Raw genomic sequence first — 23,963 nt, forward strand, 5'->3', positions numbered from 1 at the left:
TAGGTGTGAGAAACTGGGAGGGCCAAATCTTGTTGGCCACCTGTTTTGTACATAAAGTTTTATTGGAACATAGCCCCACCATTTGTTTACCCATTGTCTGTGGCTGCTTTTGCACTTAAAACCACAGAGTTGAAGAGTTGTGACAGAGACAGTCTGGATGAAAGTCCCAGAAAGCCTAAAATATTAACTATCTTTTTACAGAAAAAATCTGCCAATCCTAGCCCACTTGTGTTGAGGAAATTCCCTTTTATTTCTGGTTCTGAGAGTTTTTATCATGAACGGGTATTGAAGTTTGCTGATTGCCTCTTAAACTAAGATGTTTTCTGTTTTGTTTTTAGACCAGTGATAGGGTGAATTGTATTGACTTTTTTTTTAATTGAAGGGTAATAGTTTATTTACAATGTTGTGTTAATTTCTGCTACACAGCAAAGTGATTCGGCTGTACATATATATACATTTGTTTTTATATATTATTTTCCATTATGGTTTATCATAGGATACTGAATATATACTTCTCTGTGCTATACAGTAGGACCTTGTTGTTTATCCATTCCATATATAATAGCTTACATCTGCTCACCCCATGCCTCCCCGCCCCCTTCCCCCTTGGAAACAAGTCTGTTCTCTATGAGTGTGAGTCTGTTTCTGTCTCGTACATAGGTTCTTTTGTGTCATATTTTAGACTCCACATATAAGTGACATCATGTGGTATTTGTCTTTCTGACTTTCTTCACTTAGTATGATAATCTCTTGTTGCTGCAAATACCATTGTTCTTTTATATGGCTGAGTAGTATTCCATTGTATATATGTACCACATCTTCTTTATCCATTCATCAGTTGATGGACATTAAGACTGTTTCCATGTCCTGGCTATTGTGAATAGTGCTGCTATGAACACAGGGGTACATGTATCTTTTTGGATTAGTTTTGTCTGGATATATGCCCAGGAGTGGGATTGCTGACTCATATGGTAATTCTATTTTTAGTTTTCTGAGGCACCTCCATACTGTTTTCCATAGCAGCTGCACCAACTTACATTCCCACCAGTGGTGCAGGAGGGTTCCCTTTCCTCCACATCCTCTCCAACATTTGTTATTTTATAGAGTTTTAATGATGGCCATTCTGACCTGTGTGAGGTGGTACCTCATTGTAGTTTTGATTTGCATTTCTCTAATAATTGGCGCTGTTGAGCATCTTTCCATGTACCTCTTGGCCATCTGTATGTTATTGGGAGAAATGTGGATTTTGGTCTTATGCCCATTTTTCGATTTGGTTGTTTGTTGAGTTGTATGAACTGTTTGTATATTTTGGAATTTATGCCCTTCTCCATAGCATCATTTAGAAATATTTTCTGCCATTCTGTAGGCTGTCTTTTCGTTTCGTTTATGGTTTCCTTTGCTGTGCAAAAGCTTCTAAGTTTGACACGGTCCCATTTATTTTTATTTCCATTGCCTTGGAAGACTGACCTTAGAAAACATTGGTACGATTTACATCAGAGAATGTTTTGCCTATGATCTCTTCTAGAGATACAATAGAACATATAATGATACAATAGAACAGTTAAGAGTTAATTGATGTTTCCAGGACATTACATCCAAAAAACCAGAATTCACATTCTTTCCAAGTGCACAAGCAACATCCTCTAGGACTGACCACATACCAGGGCACAAAACAAACCTCCACAAATTTAAGAGTGTAGGAATTATTTGTAGCATCTTCTCAGACCACAGTGCCATGAAACTTGAAATCACAGAAAAAGAAATGCGAAAAACGATTACATGGAGACTAAACACCATGCTACTAAAAAAACAATGGGTCAATGAGGAAATGAAAAATTACCTTGTGACAAATGACAGTGAAAATACAACCATACAAAATCTAGGGGGTGCAGCAAAACCAGTTCTAGGGGGAAGTTTATCACAATACAGCCCTTCCTTACAAAACAAGAAAAATCTCAACCTAACCAACCACTTAAGAGAATTACAAACAAAACAAAGTCAGCAGAAGAAAGGAAAGAATAAAGATCAGAGGGGAATAGAGATTTAAAAAAGGACAAAAACCAATAAAAGCAAGAGCTGGTTCTTTGAAAGGGCAGACAAAATTGACAAAACTCTCCAGGCACAAAAAGACAAGAGAACCTAAATAAGCAAAATAAGAAATGAAAAATCAACCAGTTACACAGAAATACAAAAAACTATAAGGGAATACTATGAACAATTATATAGCAACAGATTTGAAAACCTAGATGTAATAGACAAGTTTCTAGAAAGACAGAGCCCACCAAAATTGAATCAAGAAGAAATAGACAATTTGAAAAAACTCCCTACAAAGTCCAGGACTGGATGGCTTCACAGGTGAATTGTACCAAACATACAAAGAAGAACCTATACCAATCCTTCTCAAACTCTTTGAAAACACTGAAGAGGAGGAACAAACACTACCAAAGACATTCTATGAAGCCACCATCACCCTGATACCAAAACTGGACAAAGGTATCACCTAAAAAGAAAATTACAAGCCAGTATCTTTGATGAATACAAATGCAGAAATTCTCAACAAAATATTAGCAAATTGAATCCAACAACACATGAAGAAGATCATACATGGGACCTCCCTGGTGGTGCAGTGGTTAAGAATCTGCCTGCTAATGCAGGGTACACAGGTTCAATCCCTGGTCCAGGAATATCCCACGTGCCATGGAGCAGCTAAGCCTGTGCGCCACAACTACTGAAGCCTGCGCGCCTAGAGCCCGTGCTCCACAACAAGAGAAGCCACTGCAGTGAGAAGCCCGCACACTGCAATGAGGAGTAGCCCCCACTCTCCGCAACTAGAGAAAGCCCATGAGCATCAACAAAGACCCAACACAACCATAAATAAAAAATCATACACCAAGTGGGATTCATCCCAACTTCACAAGGATGGTTCAACATATGCAAATCAATGTGATACACCACATCAAAAGACAAGACAAAAACCACATGATCATCTCAATAGATGCAGAAAAAGCTTTTGCCAAAATTCAGTGTCCATTCATGTTAAAAACTCTTTCCAAAGTGGGTAGAGAGGCAACATATCTCAACATAATAAAACCTATTTATGACAAACCCACAGCCAATATAATACTCAATGGTGAAAAGCTGAAAGCCCTCCTGCTAAAATCTGGAACAAGACAAGGATGCTCACTTTCACCACTTCTACTGAACATAGAACTGGAAGTCCTAACCACAGCAGTCAGACATGAAAAAGAAATAAAAGGTATCCAAATTGGGAGGGAAGAGGTAAAATTTTCATTCTCTGCAAATGACATGACCCTGTATATAGAAAATCCTAAGCACTCCACACAAAAACTACTAGAACTGATCAGTAAGTACCAGGATACAAGATTAACATACAGAAACTGGTTGCATTTCTTTACACTAACAATGAAATACCAGAAAGGGAATGTAAAAAAAAAAATACCTTTTAACATCACAGCCCCAAAATAAAAATACTTAGAAGTAAACCTGACCAAGGAGATTAAAGACTTATATGCTGAGAAGTATAAAACATTAATAAAGGAAATTAAAGATGATTCAAAGAAATGGAAAGATATCCCATGCTCTTGAAATGGAAAAATTAATATTATTAAAATGGCCATACTACTGAAAGCAATCTACATATTTAACGCAATCCCTATCAACTTACCTATGACATTTTTCACATAACTAGAACAAATAATCCTAAAATTTACATGGAACCATAAAAGACCCAGGATTGCCAAAGTAATCCTGAGGAAAAGAACAAAGCAGGAGGCATAAACCTTCCAGACTTCAGACAATACTACCAAGCTACAGTAATCAAAACAGTGTGATATAGGCACAAAAACAGACACATGGATCAATGGAACAAAACAGAGAACTCAGAAACCCACACACCTATGGTCAATTAAACCTTAAAGGAGGCAAGAATATAAAATGGGAAAAAGACAGTCTCTTAAGCAAGTGATACTGGGAAAGTTGTACAGCTGCATGTAAATCAATGAAGTGAGAACATACCTTTACACCATGCATAAAAATAAACTCAAAATGCCTTAAAGCTTATTTTTAAGAAATCCTCTTCAATTATGACTATGAAAAATCCCTCAGATGTGTGCATGTGTGTATATATGTAGATACATATGGAAAAGTTATTTTAAAATACATGGCAATGCTAAGAAATTACACCAAGCTATACTCATAAAGACATAATAAAAATATTAGCTCCTGCCTCTGTTTTTTAAAGAAGTCTAAATTTAAAATGTGCATTTATTGGAGAAAGTCCTCTGCAAGTTTCCTCTTGATGTCTGGAGCATCTGAACAAAGCTGATTCCATGGAACAAACTAAATAACTGAGGCTTTTAGCTTCTTGCATGAATTTGCTTTGGGAAGAGGCCAAATTTGGGGGAAGAATTATATACCCTTCTCTAGAACTTGACAAAATCTTTCCCACAAATTAAGCATTCACAACTCCAAGGAGTTTCTCCTTTGCCCATACACAGCACTTTTCCCCATGAATTCACCCTTGACTTAGCCTTCAATTTGGAAGGTCTGCTCTCACTTGCTTCTACTCCAAATGAATAAAATTCCTTCTTGCTCAGAGAGAGAATAACTGATAGTAATTTGTATTCACACAAATTCTTTTTTGCTGCTTCAATATATTATTTCAAGGAAAGTGAACATCCATGCAAAGTCACACCATTATCAACAGACACATTTACTTCTACTTCCCACCCATCAGCATGGGTCCCTTTACTATTATCCATAGCAAGAGCACTATAATATATTAAAATGACATGTAAGTTACCATGTTCATTAATCCACACCAAAGAGTAGTCACAAAGCACCTGCAGCCTTTCAACGTTGGGCACTTAATTATAGATATTCTTCTACTTTTTCTATTATTTTGTGAAAATTTTCAGACACACAGAAAAGATGAATTATACAGTGAACACACCTAGATTCTAAAGTTTACATTTTGCTATACTAGGCAAATTCTTCTTTAGTTACACAATTCTGGGTATACCTATACTCTGATGTCCTGTTAGTTTACGTAGAGTAATAAAGGTCTGGTTCTGGTATTAAAAGCATGAAAGAGACTGTTAACCTTACCCAAGAGTCAGCCACAAACTTCTGTCAAAATGAACTGAGCTTTTTTCTAGACTCACTAAAAAGAGATAACATTCTCATTTCTTCCAAAGAAAATAACTAAAAGACAGAGGTCAGTTAAGCACCATAAAGAAAAATAAATGAAATGACCTAAATACTGACAAAAACATTATGTTAAAAGAAGCAACATTTGGATAAAAAGGAGTAACTTACTACTGTTCATGCTTATGATGCACACTGCTCACCATCCCAAATGAACGCAATACTGTTTCAGAAATTCTGATCTGTTCCAGCTCTAACACTGCTAACTCTAGCAGAACATTCACAGGCAATAAAAATAGTCCATATGGACACTGTAGTGATAGGAGGCTCAAACCAGTTATAACTGGAAGCACATGACCTGGCAAGATATTACAAAATAACCACTGTCAACCTAGGAAAGCTTAGAATATCAAAGGATAGATTTCACTTTTCACTCTGCTTTAGTTCAAGGTGAAGTCATTTAAATGATTAAATTCGACCTATTGTTGGGAGCACTAATAGCCATTAGTTGTTTATACATAAGGCTTTCCTCAAGGAACATAAAACAATTCGAAAACATTATTTAACTTCTCTTCACACTTTTGAGGTAGCAGCCACAAAACATTCCCAATTAACTGAGGCACAAGTCAATTCTGTGATTTGTCTACTTACGGTCCCAATATGATTCAGACCTGTAGCTGGGAATGAAACCCAATGTCCTGATTACCATAAATACCAGAAATATGCTCTCAATCAGCACTAAGTAGAAGAACAGTAATTTTTACGAAATGATGCTATATGGTTAAAGCTTTAAGCCTTGCTAACGATTAAGATTATATGCAAAATAAAATAGAACTGGTGTCTGCTGAGGTCAGCTGCACAGAGCAGCTCTCCGTAATGCTAAGGTAGATGGTCTTACTCTCCCCAGTTCCCAGCAGCCAGGCCTCGAGGAGTGAGGAGTGGAAGGAAAACAGCCTTCTCTGCCAGAGCCCTCCTAACTGGGGTCAGAGTCACTCTAAAAGGCTCAGTTTCCACTGGGTTCTTCTGTTGATCTTTGGTGGTATAAAAAGCTCAGCATCTGAAAGAAAGGAGAGGGAAATTGTGATAGGCACACTATTTTTTCTTGGTGGGAGCTGAGGCAAGTAACTCTAAGCTAAAATTAGGCAACTGGGCTTTGCACCTACAAGACGACCATCAGAACCAGAGTTAATGTTCCATCAAACTATGCACCTAAGATCTGTACATTTTACTGTATGTAAAATTTACATCAATTTTAAGAGTAAAAAAAAGTAGTGGCGTGTATTCAGTATGTAAAGTTAATGGACAAAAAATGCTTTATGATAAAAATTTCTGCAAACACACTGATCAATAAAAATGTCCATATTTTAAAAATATAAATAAATGGAGGCAGCGGTGATGGTTGGGGGAAATTTGTCACCGTTAGATAAAACTCACAGGCCCTCTTTCGGTTAGATTTATGGAGTCTCTTATCTAAGTGTAGGAATCATATACAGGAAGTAGAGACATGAGAAAACATGCATATATAAAGATGGTCTTTCTCAGTATTATTCATAGTACATCTGTATATATGACCCATACAGACATGAAAAATTATTTACATGAATATTTTGAAATGTGTGAAAAATGCTCAAGATAAAATGTTTTAAAAACATGGTTTTCATTATACATATATACATGCATGATACACATGTATGACTAGAAATTATTAAATCTTAATTTTCTTTGCCATACTGTACAATCCAGATTTTCTCTACTAATCATAACAGTTTTATAATTTCACATACAATTACTACTCTCTACACCCCCAAACAAAAATCTATATAGACAGAAAGACCACAAGAAGTTTCGCTTATTTATAATATTGGAAAAGCCTACTTAAATGCATTGTCAACAAGCTCCATAATTTTATGTTAAATAGTGGGTAAACTTTGAATGAGACGCCATCATTTTTTAAAAAAGAAACAAGTTATGAAAATAGTGTATTTTATTTTTAAAAATTAGGCATAACTACAATTATATTTGATTCTTAGACTTAACCAAATATAAATACAAAGTATTGACTTATTGGCAGGAAAGAAATTATTCTGACAAACTGTATGACAGCAGAACATGACATCTTTCACATTTCCATGTTTGAATTTCACAGCACAGAGAGAGTCATTTCACAAAAATAATTTGAGGGCTTTATCAGTTTTTCCAAGGACTTCTCTTAATCCTTTGATACTCAAATCATACTCATTTGAAGAATTTTGTTATTAACTGTAACGAGTCCAGTTTCTCCGTGATTTAAGCACTACTGTGGTAAAACGTTAATCCATTTTATGAAATGGATTACATTTTTGCAGACTTGCAATCAACCTGCATGGTTCTACGTTGCATCTTAACATGAAACAATCAGAAAATGCCCCATCAAGTCTCTGATCCCCCCCCCACTACTACTGTTAGCTGGGAAGGGGCAGGTGAGGAATATTTGAGAGGAACTAATTTTGTGAGTAGCTCATCCGCCTCTTTTTGGGTTATGAGAACTTCTCCTTTCCTAAACAATCTACACTAGTGTTCCTACACAGGGACACGGATAATACATACTCTGATAATGAGGAGCCTCAAAATTTTAAAGTCTTTAAGGCTCAGCTGGGAAATGGAAGTGCTCTTTGATAAAGCCAACTAGACCAGCCTAGAGAAAGGTGTGACTGAACTTGACCTGAAGGTCAGCATCAAGCCAGCAGTGAGGAAAAGAGGGGACAAAAATCACAACTGGATTCGACACATTACAAACTAAACAATTACCAAACAGCCTCTGGCCTGAGATGAATTGTAGCATCTCAGAAATAAGTGTACGTTTTGGGACTGATACCAAAGGCAGCTTGCCAGCCTCCAGGAAGAAGGGGATCTAGGGATACAGCAGTTAACTCTCTGCATGTATGAGCTTAGCTGGAATGGAAGGTGGTTAATTTTTTCCTGGTAGCAACATAAGCCATGAAAGTTAAACTTGACATGGCTCCTACAAAGTCTACTTCAAATGTCATCAAAATGCTACCACAGTGTAGCATTTAAATGAAAAAATTTCAGAACATTGCCTCTCACATGCCAGAAATGCAAATAGCAGCCGTAAAAACTGCCACCTTTTCAAAGCTAAAAAGAAGTTGCTGTGCTTGACTGATCCACATGAAGGACAAATACTGTGGCACCAAATTGATCTGTCAAAAGGTTTTTAACCAACTTTCAAAAGAAAGGCTTTTAACTTTGAGGAATATGTAACCTAACTGATGAGAATCCTCTCCCGCCCACCACAAAGAAACAGAACATTTTAGGAATTCAACAGAAAATGCAGATGAAATGCTAATCTTCTTTGGATTTGTTTTCAAATTATACTGTTAATCCTAAGTATGACTAAAATGGTCCAGCTCTTAAGCAAGGAATATGAAAATGTCCCCAAGACACAATGCAAAACTGCCAATAGCCAAAAAGGATGATTCAGATGAATCCTTAAAATGTATGTGCAAATTAGACTGTTTAGGAGTCACACTTCTTCAACTGTGATGTGTCTGTATGGACTAGTGTATGTATGCCATTGTATTAATAAGTGTGTATGTCAGATAAATTTTTTTTTAATTATACATTTAATGTCACATTGGATTTCTTACCCGCTAACCCAGGATCCCAACACTAAAGGCATTAAACTAATTTTACTAAAGACAGACTCTTAGAACTGAGGGAAAATAGTAGTGATTCCCCAATCTCTCCTTATACTACTAACCATCTCAACACTTAGAAAAAGATACTCCTTCTGCTTAGTACTATAATAATTTAGAGAGAAAAAAATACTAACCAAGAACAGGAACTGAAGTTCTTTCTTGTTGGTAAGAGGCCATGATACTATTTGCAGTAGAATTGGGACCTAGAACCTAAGTAGAAAGTAGACTGAATCAGCAAAGATTATCTTATACTTCTGCTGACTGCATATACCAAATCTCTACCAGCAATAAATTGCCTTTCATTTTCATTGTGGTATCAAACACATATGTGATTTTAATTTGCCAGTTTCTCCAGTCTCAATTCAGACCTCTACATCTCCTGTCCACCAGAAGAACAAGGTAATGATGGGGGGAAAACAGAAAAAGAAAATCTCACTGATATATGCCTGGTCCTTTCCAAATAAGTGAGCCATACCCTGGGGGAAGGGGATATAATAATAAGAGGTTATAGAATACACAGAGCACCAGACTGTACTCAAAGATTTGTGAGAATTTTTACATTAAAACAATTCTGTGCATATCATGGAGGAGAATGCAAACTCCGCACACGTGTTTAAGGTAAAACAAGAGACTTTGCAGGAATTCCACGCCCGCTCGAGCCTCAGCAGGCACATTCCAGGCCCTCCACCTCGCCTTCACTCAGGTCTGTGTGTTCTCTCCTGGCGCACTCTCAGCAGTGATGGCACGTGCTCAAAACACTGCCATGTGACTAAAGCACATAGTATACTGCATATATGACATTACCATGCTTTACCAACCAAAGCAAAAGCACAATTTTCCTGGTCATTTCCCCTAGAAGACTCGTAAGTTGGTATCTTAGATGTTAACATGATCTGAATAGACGAGGATAAGGGAGAGCATTGGGAAGCATTATAAATTGTTAGCCTCGAAAGCACTAGTTCTGAAGGTGATCACATTTCTTCTAAGAAATACTTATTATAGTAAATTCAAGTATTTATGAGGGGCTAATTCTCAGTTGCTTTTATCTTTATGGTTTGTAAAATGCTTTTATATCTACCCTCTCATCTAACCTTCAAAACATTCCAGTGAAGTATACAGGAGAGTATTATCCCCATTTATAACTGAGGAAATCGAGACCCAGTAAGCTTATGAGCCGATTTCCAGCCTTTCTCTCAGCTCCAAACCCACCCTTCCTATACACTGTTCGTGATGCTGGGACTGGGGGCCTGAGAAAACACCCCTCCTTGGACAGCCGTTATGCTCCAACAATAGCAGACACCAGCTGGACGGAGGAAAGAGAGGGAATTTGTTCCCTTGTTCGCTTGCTTTCACTCAACAGTAGCTCTGTACCCCGCAGCAGCTGTTTGTTCCAGTTTCTGTTTATTTCTATACGCTTAGACCCAGCCTCATCCTGTCCCCTCGGCAATACCAGCACTAGCTGGCTGCCACCCCCTTCTCCGAGGTTCAAGAACCAGCTCTGCAGGGGCCTCACCTCCGAGCATCTAAATTCTAAGAATCCCAACTTTCCTTTTGTTCCTTCAGCTTTATGGGTACAAGCGGCTGTCGGGTTTCAATCTCAATGTTCCTTCTCTGTGTTCCCTTTCTGCCTTCTCAGTCCTCTAGTACTTGGTTAACCAGTTCCATATATTAAACTCTCTCTGATAAAATAACAGCTGTGGTTTTTGTTTTTCCTTAATGGACTCTGACTGATAAACCAGCCTTTCTGAATCAAAACTGAAACTTTGAACAACAGACCTGAGATGTAAGAGACTGAGCAGATATACACAATAAATAGATGACAATATATTAGAATTCTTGATGGGACACAAACAGCTTTAACATAATTAGCAAGCTTGTTACAACAACACAGAAGTGACAAGTCAAATTTACCATAAAACAAGAGAAAAAGCGATTGTCTGGGCTTCCTTTAAAGAACTCAGATCCCATCCATAAGTCTGAACAGAGAGGTGAGAGGCCTAGCTTGCCCCCTACGCTGACCAATCTCACTGAAGGTCAGGGCAACCATCTGACATCTGACTTTCCCATCTTCTCCATGACAGCAGTTTCATGCAGAAAGGAGAAATAAAAAGCAAACTTAACCTAGGCCAAGGTGTACTATGAACTATACTATCAAACATAAAATCTTCTTACTGACAGCTTAAACATAAGCCTAAGACAATTTAACTATTGTATAGTATGTTTTAAGAACAGGAAAATCTTTTGCTCTCACTATTAAGAGATTGTGTGAGAGTAATAACCTGTCAAAGTGATTAAAAAAAAAAAAGAAGCACATTCTGTCTTTGAGGAAAACTTACAGGTGTAGCTGAACTCTGCTGGGGGGTGAGAGTCCAAATTTCTGGAAGTGACCTTTCCATTAGCTGCAGAGTATCTTCAAAGGCCTTCTGTAATTCCCTTCCTTGCTCGTCAAACTCAAAGAGAAAGAGTATCTTTAAAATATGGTATATTTCATCTAGAGAGAAGAAATTTGAGAGTGGTAAGTTGTATCACCAGCTCCACTGCTAGAATCCTAACAGGAGTTTCTTTCCCAAGTGAAAATATCTAATAGCACACTACAATATCTCCCTCATTTTCTTCTTTCTCCCCAAAAGCTGGAATAATTCAACATATCTACTACAAAAAGAAAACAAACCCACTAGAGCCAAGCAGGAAAGCAGTGCCTCCTCTGTCTTTATCCTGGTTTCAGTGATAGTCTCTCACAGCTCAGGTAGGTGGATGCCAAAGAGGAAGACGTCTAGGCTATTGGCTGAGAAGTTTTGTTTCAGGAATGCACCCTGAAGTGACGAATTTACTATGTTTTTTGTGGGCAAGAATCATCAGTATTGAGAATATACCTTTCAGTTTTTCAGTGCCCTGCACCACATCACTCAATGCCTCCAAAAGGGCCAGATCCTCCAGTGGACTCCCTTCCTTGAGGCTGTGCTTCTTCCGTTCCGCTTTGCGCCGATTCTTAGATGATCTCCTGTTAGAAATTAGAGATGTTTTAAAAGGGGCTCTCCTTGTGCTGAACAGATTAAAATGAATAACTATTGGCCACCAACTTTCTGGGAAACCAGAGTATATACAGATGGTATTTGTATTTTGGGGAAAATGGTGAAGGTGTTAAGATGATACATAAAAATTAAATTGGGAGAGAAAAGGCAGGAAGTAATAAGGAAAACCCTAAAAAGTGATGCCTGGCCTTGAAATTTTGATTAAAATACAGAATAAAATCGGATTTCATCTGATAATAAGAGGCAGAAAAATGAAAAGAACAAACAGCTTCAATTTTGTAGCAAAAACCAAATAAGTTTAAAGGCAACAAAATTAAGTTGAAGTAAGATAACAGACATACAAGATTGGAATTTGAATATCATAAAATATATATGAATTCCACATTCTCTCCTGCCTCAGAGGTCTTTAACTATGCCATTTGTTTTGTCTGGGACTCTCACCCCAACTCTCAAAGCCCAGTTCTAGGTGGCTTTCTTGCAGTTTCTGATTGCCCCACACAACCTCACAGGTCTCCATTCTGAATTCCTAAAGCACAATTTGGTTTAAATATATAATCTTGCATTATATACTTTTGTTTCCCAAGGAAGAGTACAAGCTCTTATAACTCACATCTCCTTAAAAGGTTTTGGTAACATCCACTACAACTAGCTCGATTATACTTCTGACAAGTTGAATTTTGAATTGAAGAAGTGTGAAATCTTTTTTCTTTATAATCTTTATATTTTTCTCAGTGCCTACACATTATAGTCACTTAATATTTCTTAAATGAATAAAGTTAGATGTCATATATAAACTGAGTACCCAGTGTAAGCGCCATGTGGTTGATGGGCAAACACAGAGGCCACGAAGTTGCAGCAGAAAACATTTCAAAGCTGAGTCTAATCTCTTAGATATGCTGCGAAGGTCCTTGCACAGCTTCCACAGGGCCTTGAAGAATGTCCTCCCCCTCCTGCTGCACTGTCCTGTTGGAAAACTGACCTATTTACTTGTACTTTCTCCATATACCCAGGGCATGGTCAATGTGCTGAATAAACATGATACATACGCTGATATTCTGGAGTTACTGTGGGAATATTTGCCACTCATGTCACTGCCACTCATGACACTGCTAGTTTCAGAGAAGAGATCTGACTCTTGACCATGGGGTGCCTCATCATCTAGAGGAGAAGAACCAGACAGCATGAAAACTACCTGCAATGAGGGTTTACCTTCAGTGGGGTAAGGGAACTACAGTTAACCAGGTCATATCTAAGGACATGAAAACTAGTACAAAGTCGATCTCAAAATGAAATAGATAATATATACAGTTTTATTACTGTAAACTAGTACTTTACCAAACTTCTTTATTCTTTTTACATAAAAAATTTTTACTTATTTATTTATTTATCTAGCTAGCTGGCTGCGCTGGGTCTTAGTTGTGGCATGTGGGATCTTTGTGGCCATGTGCAAGATCTTCGTTGTGGCATGTGGGATCTAGTTCCCTGACCCGGGATCGAACCGGGGCACCCTGCATTGGGAGTGCAGAGTCTTAACCACTGGACCACCAGGCAAGTCTTTTTTTTTTTTTTTTTTTTTTAAAAGCAAAGGAACTTCTGGAAATGAGGAGATCACTGTGTAAATACAGTAGTCTGCTGCTCTGGTCGGGGTGTGGAGAGAACGTTTGGCAGACCTCTGCCCATTGGTGCCTGGTCCTGCCCCCAAGCTCTCACCAGTACCCACAACAAAGACCCTCACAGACCCTCAGAGGCCTCGGACTTCCACTTGGCACAGTAATCACACTGCGTGCTGAGACAAAGCGCAATGCTGGCCCCCCCCCCCCAAGCATTGGTGTCTTCAGGTGGGCACTCACCCAGATGCACCTGCTGTGCTTGCTCCTTGAGCTCTCGTACCACCAATAGACGTGCTTTATGGCGACTGAAGGTGGCTGTCTGAGAGTCCAGAAACGCCATATAATTTTTCTGGGCTAAGGGTGCAGATGGAAAATAATTTGAGCACGTTTAAACAAAGAGATAAAACTAGAGTGGGAGTGGTTAGTGAGGGAGTTGGAGCTTAACAAAGAAAAGAAGTTACCAGGTTTTTCAAGCAAGAATTTTTTCTTTAATGAGAAGTAACCAACATTGCTATAGGAGAAAGAACTAGAGATTGAGATTCCAGATCTTAAAGTTCATCAACATCATCCTAGAGGGCATCCCTGGTGGCGCAGTGGTTGAGAGTCCGCCTGCCGATGCAGGGGACACGGGTTCATGCCCTGGTCCGGGAAGATCGCACATGCCGTGGAGCGGCTGGGCCTCTGAGCCATGGCTGCTGAGCCTGCACGTCCAGAGCCTGTGCTCCACAACGGGAGAGGCCACAACAGTGAGAGGCCCGAGTACAGCAAAAACAAAACAAAACAAAACATCATCCAAGAATACTCTCTACCACTAAACTTACAAAATCACCTGAACAAAAGACTTGGTATGTAACCCAAGAGAAGACTAGTAAATAAAAGGAGTGCACAGGAAGCTGCTAACAAAAATAGGAGGAAAGTCTCTGAAATGCTTCTTAAACATATAAGTATTAGGTCTTTGTAGTTTTTCATCTACAAATACCCAATACTTATATGTTTAAGAAGCACTTTTTCTAGGTTCTAATTAGTGGAGAAAAATCCAAGAGTGGGCTAGATGGATTGTTATAGGGCCAGGAAGGATGCTTCCAGTATCCAGTTAGGAGTACCTAAAGTGAATGATACACAAAGAACCCTCCCAGTTTTGAGTAGGACAGGGTAGTAGAGAGCAGGCAGGGTAAGAATATAAATACATGTTAATGTCAGAAAGGCCAGACATTACTTACAGGGTAGACTGTGCAGAGCTTAAAATCAACCTCTACTCCCAAAGACTTTTATAAGTCCAACTGATGTCCTTCTTTTACACTTTGCAAGGGATATAGCGAACACCAGAGTATTCTAGAACTGATAACACTCATCTGTTATTGAGGAACCATCTGCAAAGGTTCTTCTTTTTATTATTATTTTCTGGGCCGCGCCACACTGCATGCAGGATCTTAGTTCCCCGACCAGGGGTCAAACCTGAGGCCCCTGCAGTGGAAGTGCAGAGTCTAAACCACTGGACCACCAGGGAAGTCCCTTCTTATTTTTAAAAAATTTTTATTTTGAAAAAGTTTCAAACCTACTTAAAGGTTGCAGTAATTCAATGTACATACATATACCCTTCACTTAGATTTATCAATTATTAACATTTTGCCATATTTTTGGCTTCCTCTGTTTCTAAACACACACATTTTTGTGGAACCCTCTGAGAGGAAGTTGCAGATATGATTCTTCCCTCTTAAATACTTCAGCATCTCTCTCTTAAGAATCAGGATATCATCTATATAACCACAATACAATTATTAAATGCAGGAAATTAACCATTTGATACAATATTATCTAATATACAGTTCATATTTGAGTTTACCAACTATTCCCAAAGATTCTTAATTGTATCTTATCACAGGTTTTTAACATTCAAATAAGTTATGTGCTACTATTTAGCAACATACCGTATTTAAAAACCATGTTCAGAAGTAAATTTCACACCCACTGGAGAACTCTGATTGACTCGATATAATGAGTCCTTTCATCACTGACATGATTAAAGGATGTAATAGCACAGGCAGTACTCTCCCGTCTCCCTCTCTCCCAGCAGTTCTATACTTCCAAATCAGGAATTCTATCTAAATGTAACCCTCACCTTCTAAAATGGAAGGCTTTACGTTGGTTTCTATAATATCTGGTCTGTTATATTTATGTACCTAAAAAAAAAAAAATACAACAATTTTAGGCAGGAAAACTTCAAATCACTGGAAAGTTAAGATACTTGGAAATGGATCACTTTCAGAGGTGACAGGATATTTTCCAGAGGAGTAGGCCTCCTATAAGGTAGCCAATGAAAACTCAATTCATTTCAGTAAAAATTAGTAATATTTCATATTTAGAGGATTAATTCCAAACATCAAGAATAAACTTTTTAAATGGTTTAAGAAGCACTGCTTATCCTTAGACCAGGAACCTGAACTATTTCTAACAAATTTCAGTAGCTCCGAAGACAAGGGACTGCGGCTGACACTGTCTCCCCCGTGCAGGCTCTTGCTCCGCTTAGCACTTCATGCAGGGAGGAGTTTTGAAGTCCTCTTACCAGTCTCAGAGCTTCTTCCCAGGCAGCTCCTTCTAACAGCAAGAGCACAGCTTCTTCATAATCCTGACAGGGGAACATCAAGGAAGGTAACAGGCTAATGGAGCAAGTGTGTTAGATGCCACCATAATAAACTGCAAAACTGCCCACAGAGCTGCCTCCCTCTGCCTTTCCAGCCTATCACTCACAGTCCCAGTTGGTGGGACTGGCCTAGAGTACATGCTCGATAAATATTGATGCAAGAGACAAAGGAGGGGTGTCAATTCTGGAAATGATCACAAAGCACAAGGTAAGCATCACCTCTCTACATCCCTGAGCATCAAAACCACGAGAAAGACTGTTAGAAATGCCCATTTCCCCCGCTGCGCCTCCAAATCTGATTCCAGAGGTTTAGGTGGACTCCTGAATTGACAAGTGCACACTCTGGAAAAATGGTAGACTAGAATAGTAATCTTCTAAACCATTTTTTCTTTTTTAATGTTTATTTTTTTATTTTGAACTTCAAACTTACAAAAAACTGATGAGTGTAATAAACACCTGCATACCCTACAGTCTTTAACCATTTGTGATGCTTGTACCCTTATCACTAAACACTTTTGATCATGTACCCCAATACATAATTAGTTAATGTACTTAAAAAGCATATAAAACAAAACACGTTTTTAAAAGATGAAATATATGAGGCAACTGGCTGAGTTTCTTCAAGTAATCTCTGTTATAAAAAGGTGTATACATTAGATAAAAAGGTGTATACATTAGATAAAAGGGATTTAAAGGACATAACAAAATGCAATACCTGTCCCTAGACTGGAATCTAATTTGGATCGATCTACTGTAAACAATTTTGGAATATTGAGGGAACTTAAATTGTAATTATTAGATGAATTAAAATGTGTCAACATGGAGAGATGAAGATCATAACCAAACACACCAAATTTACAAACAGAACAAACAGCATAATTTCATTTTGGTTAAAAATACGTGTGTGTGTGTGTGTGTGTGTGTGTGTGTGTGTGTGTGTGTGTGTGTGGAGAGAGGGGGTGGGGAAGAGACAGAAAGGAGAGAGAAAACTCTAGAAAGAAAACAAGAGGTGCTAATAATAGCAATCTCTGAGTGGTAGGAATGAGATGTTTTTATTTTCTTGTATGTGCTTTCAGCACTTTAAACAATCTATAATACATATATACTACTTTAAATAGGTTATTTTTAATTAAAAAGATTGATTAAACATTTTCTTCCGAGAGCCCAAAGGATCCTTGCAGGCCTGTACCATGTGTCCCAGAGGAACGCGGTAGGATGTATTTTGCTTGACTGGCAATGTGTGAGTGTGTTTTATTGAGATCAAATTCACATAACATACACTGAATGATTTTAAAGTGTGTAATTCGATGGTGTTTACTGTATCACAATGTTGGTAACCACAAGCTCTCCCTTTCAAAATTTTTTTATCATCACATAAAAACACTCCATATCCATTAACCAATCCCTCCTTATTTCCCACTCCTCTCATCCCCTGGTAACTTCTAACCTGCTTTATGTCTCTCTGGATTTGCCTAATCTGGATATATTGTAAAAAAGGAACCACACAATAGGTGACTTTTTGTGTCTGACTTATTTCACTTAGCATATGTTTTTAAGATTCATCCAAGTTGTACCATCTACTGGTTCTTTGTTCCTTTCTTTCCCCTTATTTTTTTTGATTGTAGTAAAATTTAATATAAAATTTACCCTTTTAACCATTTACTGTATAGTTCGGTGGCATTAAGCAAATTCACACTGTTGTGAAACGATCACCACCACCATCAGTCTCCAAAACTTTATCTTGCAAAACTGAAATTCTATATCCATTAAACAGTAAATTCCCATGTTCCCCTACCCCCAGACTCTAGCAACCATCATTATACTTTCTGTCCAGATGAATTTGACTACTCTAGTTACTTCATGTAAGTAGAATGATACAATATTTGTCCTTTTATGTGAGTTATTTCACTCAGCATAATGTTTTCAAGTTTCATCTAAGTTGTAGCATGCATCAATTTTTCATTCTTTTTTATGACTGAATAATATTCCTGTGTGTGTGTATCTGTGCATGTATGCACATATCACAATTTATTCATCTGTTCATCTGTCATTGATGGACATTTGGGTTGTTTCCACCTTTTGGCTATTATAATGCTCTAAAAATATAAACATTTGTATACAAGTTTCTTTGTGGACGTATGTTTCCATTTCTCGAGTATATATTTAGGGGTGGAACTGCTGAATCATATGGTAATGCTATGCTTAACTTTTTAAGGAACCACCAAACTCTTTTCCATAGCAGCTGCACCATTTTACCTTCCCACTAGCAATATACAAGGGTTCCTATTTCTCCACATCTTTGACAACACTTATTTTTCATTCTTTTGATTAAAATGATTCTAGTGGGTATGAAGTGATAGCCCACTGTGGTTTTGATTTACATTTCCTTAATGAACAACGATGTTCAACATCTCTTCATGTGGTTAATGGCCATCTGTATATCTTCTTTGGAGAAATATCTATTCAAGTCTTTTGGCCATTTCAAACAAAATGAGTTGTTTGTCCTTTTGTTCTTGAGTTGTAAGAGTTCTTTACATATTCTGGACATAACAAGGAAACTATAAACCAATATTCCTTGTGAACAAGCAAAAAAGCCTCAAGTAAACTTTCGAATCCACCAATATAGGTCATACATTATGACCAAGTTGGGTTTAACTCAGGGATGCAAGATTGGTTTAACATTCAAAAGTCAGTGCAGATGAGTGATCAAGATGGTGGAGTAGTAGGACATGAAGCTCACCCCCTCCCACAAATATATCAGAAATACACATACATGTGGAACAATTCTCACAGAATATCTACCAAACGCTGGCAGAGGACCTCAGAACTCTGAATGAGCAAGAAAATCTCCCTGTAACTGGGTAGGACAAAAGAAAAAAAAAAGAGAGAGGAATCGGGACAGGACCTGGGCCCTTGGGAGGGATCTGTGAAAGAGGAAAGGTTCCTGTACCCTGGGAAGTCCCCTCACCAGTGGGGAGATTAGCTGGGACAGAGGGGGAGCTTTGGAGCCTGGGAGGAGAATGCAGCAACTGGTTTGCAGCAGTAGAATGGAGAGACAGACAGTGCCACCGCCCTGCACTCCCCAGCCTAAGACACATGTCCTCTGGTATGGGCGGGAGCTGGGTGTGTAAACTTGGGCTTCAGAGATGAGACCCAGGTAGACAACTGGAGTGGGCTGCACGCAGACAGCCTGAAGGGGCTGGAGTCTGGTGCAACCACACCTGGGAGTGCACGCGGAGGAAAGCTAGGCTGCTTTAGAGGCCAGGTGCCATTGTGTGGGCGGTGCGTGAGGGGAGGGGCAGGACCTGCCACTACAGCCTTTTTCCCTGCAGGAGCTCTCAGGCAGCAGAACACCGCCTACACGAGCTCCAGGAGCGGTCACGAGCAGCGACTGCCCTTTGGGCTTTAGGAGTAATCACCAGCTGCCACCACCACCCTTCTGGACTCCAGGATTGGTCGTGAGCTGCCTCTACTCCCTTTGCATGCTCTAGGGGTGCACGTGATCTGCCAGTGCCACCGAGAACCCCAAGACCAGGCACTAGCTCCCATATCTGCACACCCCCTGTCAAGGGGATGATGGCCAGCACATGCTGAGGAAAGAGGCTACAGGTAAAAAAAAAACAGCCCTCATGGGACTTTACTGGTGGTCTAGTGGTTAAGAATCTGCTTCCAATGCAGGGGATGTAGGTTCGATCCCTGGTTGGGGAACTAAGATCCCACATGCCACGGGACAACTAAGCCTGCATGCTCTGTAGCCCGCATGCCACAACTAGAGAGAAGCCCCTGCGCAACTAAAGAGGAGCCCATGCGCCGCAATGAAAGATCCCACATGCTGCAACAAAGATCCCACGTGCCACAACTAAGACCTGATGCAGCCAAATAAATAAATAAATAATAAAAACAGCCCTCGCACCAAAAATATTAAACCCACACAAGATACACAGGGACAGACCCACATATAAATAGCCCTCCAAGACGAGTAGCTGTTTCTCCTAAACTCACAGAATAAGAGAAATATAAGTAAAATGAAGAAGCAGAGGAACCACTCACAGTTAAAAGACCAAGAGAATTCCCCTGAAAGAACAAATAAACAGACCTCTTCAGTCAAATAGACACCAATTTCAAAAAGGAGATAATGAAAATACTGAAAGAATTAAGGAAGGCTACTGACAGAAATGCAGAGTACTGTAAAAAAAAAAAAAAGGAACTAGAAACTATAAAGTATAACCAAGAAAAATTAGAGAAATCATTTGCTGAGATGACAACTGAACTAAAAGCAATGAACAGCAGAATAAGTAATGCACAAGAACAAATAAGTGACCTGGAAGATAGCAACAGAATAATGGAAATCACCCAATCAGGACAGCAGACAGAAAGGCAAATTAAAAAAAAAAAGAAAATGAAAGCAATATAAGAGACCTATGGGATAATATAAAGCATGCCAATGGGGATTGAAAATGTATTTGAAGAAATTATGGCTGAAAACTTCCCAAACATAAAGAAGGAAACATATCCAGGTATAGGAAACACAGAGGGTCCCAAACAAGGTAAGCCCAAATAGACCTACACCAAGACATAATACAAACAGCAAAATTTAAAGATAAAGAGAGGATTCTAAAAGCAGCAAGAGAAAAACAAAGAGTTAATTACAAGGGGACCCCCATAAGGCTATCAGCTGATTTCTCTACAGAAACGTTGCAAGGCCAGAAGGGAGGGGCAAGATATATTCAAAGTCCTGAAAGGGAAAAGTCTGCAACCTATGATACTCTACCCAGCAAGATTATCATTTAGAATAGAAGGAAAGATAAAGAATTTCTCAGACAAGCAGAAACTAGAAGAATACAGCAATACTAAACCTATCCTAAAGGAAATACTGAAAGGTCTTCTCTAAATAGAAAAGAAGAATATATAAGAAAGAGAAAATCACAATTGGAAAGCAAATCACCTAAATAAGCCAGTACAGAGATTAAAAAAAAATTTTTTAATTTCTGTGAAAGTGATAACCACAATAAACAGCAAAAGGATGAACATGAAGATGTAAAAGAGGACATCAAAATCATAAAGTGTGGGGGAGGAGAGTAAGAAAATGTAGATTTTTTTTTCATTTCCTAGAATGTGTTTGAGCCTATATGACTAGCAGTCTAAGGCAAGCAGATACAGGATGGGGTTAACATAGTGGAAAAACAGGGTAACCACAAATCAAAGACATACAATAGATTAAAAAAACCAAAAAGAACCTAAGTATAACACAAAAGAAAATCATCGAACCACAAAAGATAAAAAGAAAAAGGGACAAAGAAAAAATATAAAATCAACAGGAAAACAAGGTTAAAAAGGCAATTAATACATATCTATCAATAATTACCTTAAATGTCAATGGACTAAATGCTCAAATCAAAAGACACAGAGTGGCAAACTGAATTAAAAAAATGAGCCTACAATACCTGCCTGCAAGAGACCCACTTCAGGGCAATGAACACACAGAGATTGAAAGTGAGGGGACAGAAAAAGATATTTCATGCAAACGGAAATGACAAGAAAAGTGGGAGTCACAACACTCATATCAGACAAAATAGACTTTAAAACAAAGTCCATAAAGGATAAAGACGGACACTATATAATAAAAGGATCAACACAAGAAGAGGATTTTACACTCGTCAACATATATTCACCTAATATAGGAGCATCCAAATACACAAAACAAATACTAACAGACATAAAGGGAGAAACTGACAGGAATACAATAATAGTAGGAGACTTTAACACCCCACTCACATCAATGGACAGATCTTCTAGACAGAAAATCAATAAGGCAACAGAGATCCTGAATGATACAATAGAACAGTTAGACTTAATTGATATTTTCAGGGCATTACATCCCAAAAAACCCATAATACACATTCTTTTCAAGTGCACATTAAACATTCTCTAGGATTGACAACATACTAGGGCACAAAACAAGCCTCAACAAATTTCAGAGTATAGACGTTATCTCAAGGATCTTTTCTGACCACAATGCCATGAAACTAGAAATCAACCACAGGAAAAGAAATGAGGAAAAAAATGACTACATGAAGACTAGACAACATGCTACTAAAAAACCAACAGGTCAATGATGAAATCAAAGAGGAAATTAAAAAATACCTTGAAACAAATGACAATGAAAACACAACCATACAAAATCTATGGGATGCAGCAAAACCATTTCTTAGAGGGAAGTTCATAGTGATACAGGCCTTGTTCAAAAAACAAGAAAAATCTCAAATAAACAACCTAATCAACCACTTAAAACAATTACAAAAAGAAGAACAAATAAAAGAATTATAAAAAGTAATTCATGAGGTAATTCATGAATAAAAATAATGCATGAAGTAATTCATGAATTACATGAAGTCAGTAGAAGGAAGGAATTAATAAAAATCAGGGAGGAAATAAAATAAAGATTTAAAAAACAACAGAAAAAAAATCAATAAAACAAAGAGCTTGTTCTTTTAAAGGGTAAACAAGATTGACAAGCCTCTGGCAAGACTCACCAAGAAGAAGAGAGAGAGAACCCAAATAAACAAAATAAGAAATGAAAAAGGAGACATGACAACTGATACTGCACAAATACAAAAAACCATAAGGGAATACTATGAACAACTATATGCCAACAAATTGACAACCTAGAAGAAATGGACAAGTTTCTAGAAACATAGAACCCACCAAAATTGAATCAAGAAGAAACAGATAATTTGAAAAACCAATCACTAGAGGTGAAATAGTCTGTAATTAAAAAAACTCCCTACAAACAAAAGTCCAGGACCAGATGGCTTCACAGGTGAATTCTACCAAACATAAAAAGAAGAACTTATACCTATCCTTCTCAAACTCCTCCAAAAAACTGAAGAGTGGGGAACACTCTCAAAGACATTCTATGAAGCTGCCATCATCCTGATACCAAAACTGGACAAAGACACCACCAAAAAAGAAAATTTCAGGCCAATATCTTTGATGAATACAGAGGCAGAAATTCTCAACAAAGTGTTAGCAAACTGAATCCAACAACACATAAAAAAGATCACACACCACGACCAAGTGAGATTCATCCCAAGTTCCCATGGATGGTTCAACGTACGCAAGTCAATTAATGTGATACACCACATCAACAAAAGGCAAGACAAAAACCAATAGATGCAGAAAAGCATTTGACAAAATTCAACATCCATTTATGTTAAAACCCCTTTCCAAAGTGGGTATAGAGGGAACATATCTCAACATAATAAAGCTATTTATGACAAACCCACAAGCAATATAATACTCAATGGTGAAAAGCTGAAAGGCTTCCTGCTAAAATCTGGAACTAGACAAGGATGCCCACTCACACCACTTCTATTCACCATAGTATTGAAAGGCCTAACCACAGCAATCAGACAAAAAGAAATAAAAGGTATCCAAATCGGAAGGGAAGAGGTAAAATTGTCATTATATGCAGATAACATGATCCTATACATAGAAAACCGTAAATACACCCCAGAAAAACTACTAGAACTGATAAACAAATTCAGCAAGGTAGCAGGATACAAGATTAACATACAGAAATCAGCTACATTTCTTTACACTAACAATGAAATATCAGAAAGGGAATGTAAAAAAACAATACCTTTCAAAATCACAGCCCCCCAAATAAAATACTTCGGAATAAACCTGACCAAGGAGGTGAAAGACTTATATGCTAAAAGCTATAAAACATTAAGAAAGATAATTGAAGATGACTCAAAGATATGGAAAGAAATCCTATGCTCTTGGATTCAAAGAATTAATATTGTTAAAATGGCCA

General features: G+C 38.0%; 1 protein-coding gene across 1 annotated transcript in view; it reads right to left on the reverse strand.

The window, feature by feature from the left end:
- Positions 1–1,418: 1,418 nt before the first annotated feature.
- ELP1 (elongator acetyltransferase complex subunit 1) overlaps positions 1,419–23,963 on the reverse strand; it is a 66,230-nt gene continuing 43,685 nt past the window's right edge. The window contains exons 30-37 of the mRNA XM_030859089.3: positions 16,067–16,129; positions 15,623–15,683; positions 13,744–13,857; positions 12,940–13,051; positions 11,735–11,862; positions 11,198–11,352; positions 8,996–9,071; positions 1,419–6,223 (exon numbers count right to left, since the gene is read on the reverse strand). Coding sequence (XP_030714949.2) covers positions 6,156–6,223; positions 8,996–9,071; positions 11,198–11,352; positions 11,735–11,862; positions 12,940–13,051; positions 13,744–13,857; positions 15,623–15,683; positions 16,067–16,129 — 777 coding nt within the window. The 3' untranslated portion in view covers positions 1,419–6,155. The remainder of the gene's footprint in view (positions 6,224–8,995; positions 9,072–11,197; positions 11,353–11,734; positions 11,863–12,939; positions 13,052–13,743; positions 13,858–15,622; positions 15,684–16,066; positions 16,130–23,963) is intronic.

Source organism: Globicephala melas, chromosome 6, assembly GCF_963455315.2.
Source record: "Globicephala melas chromosome 6, mGloMel1.2, whole genome shotgun sequence".
NCBI lineage: Eukaryota > Metazoa > Chordata > Mammalia > Artiodactyla > Delphinidae > Globicephala > Globicephala melas.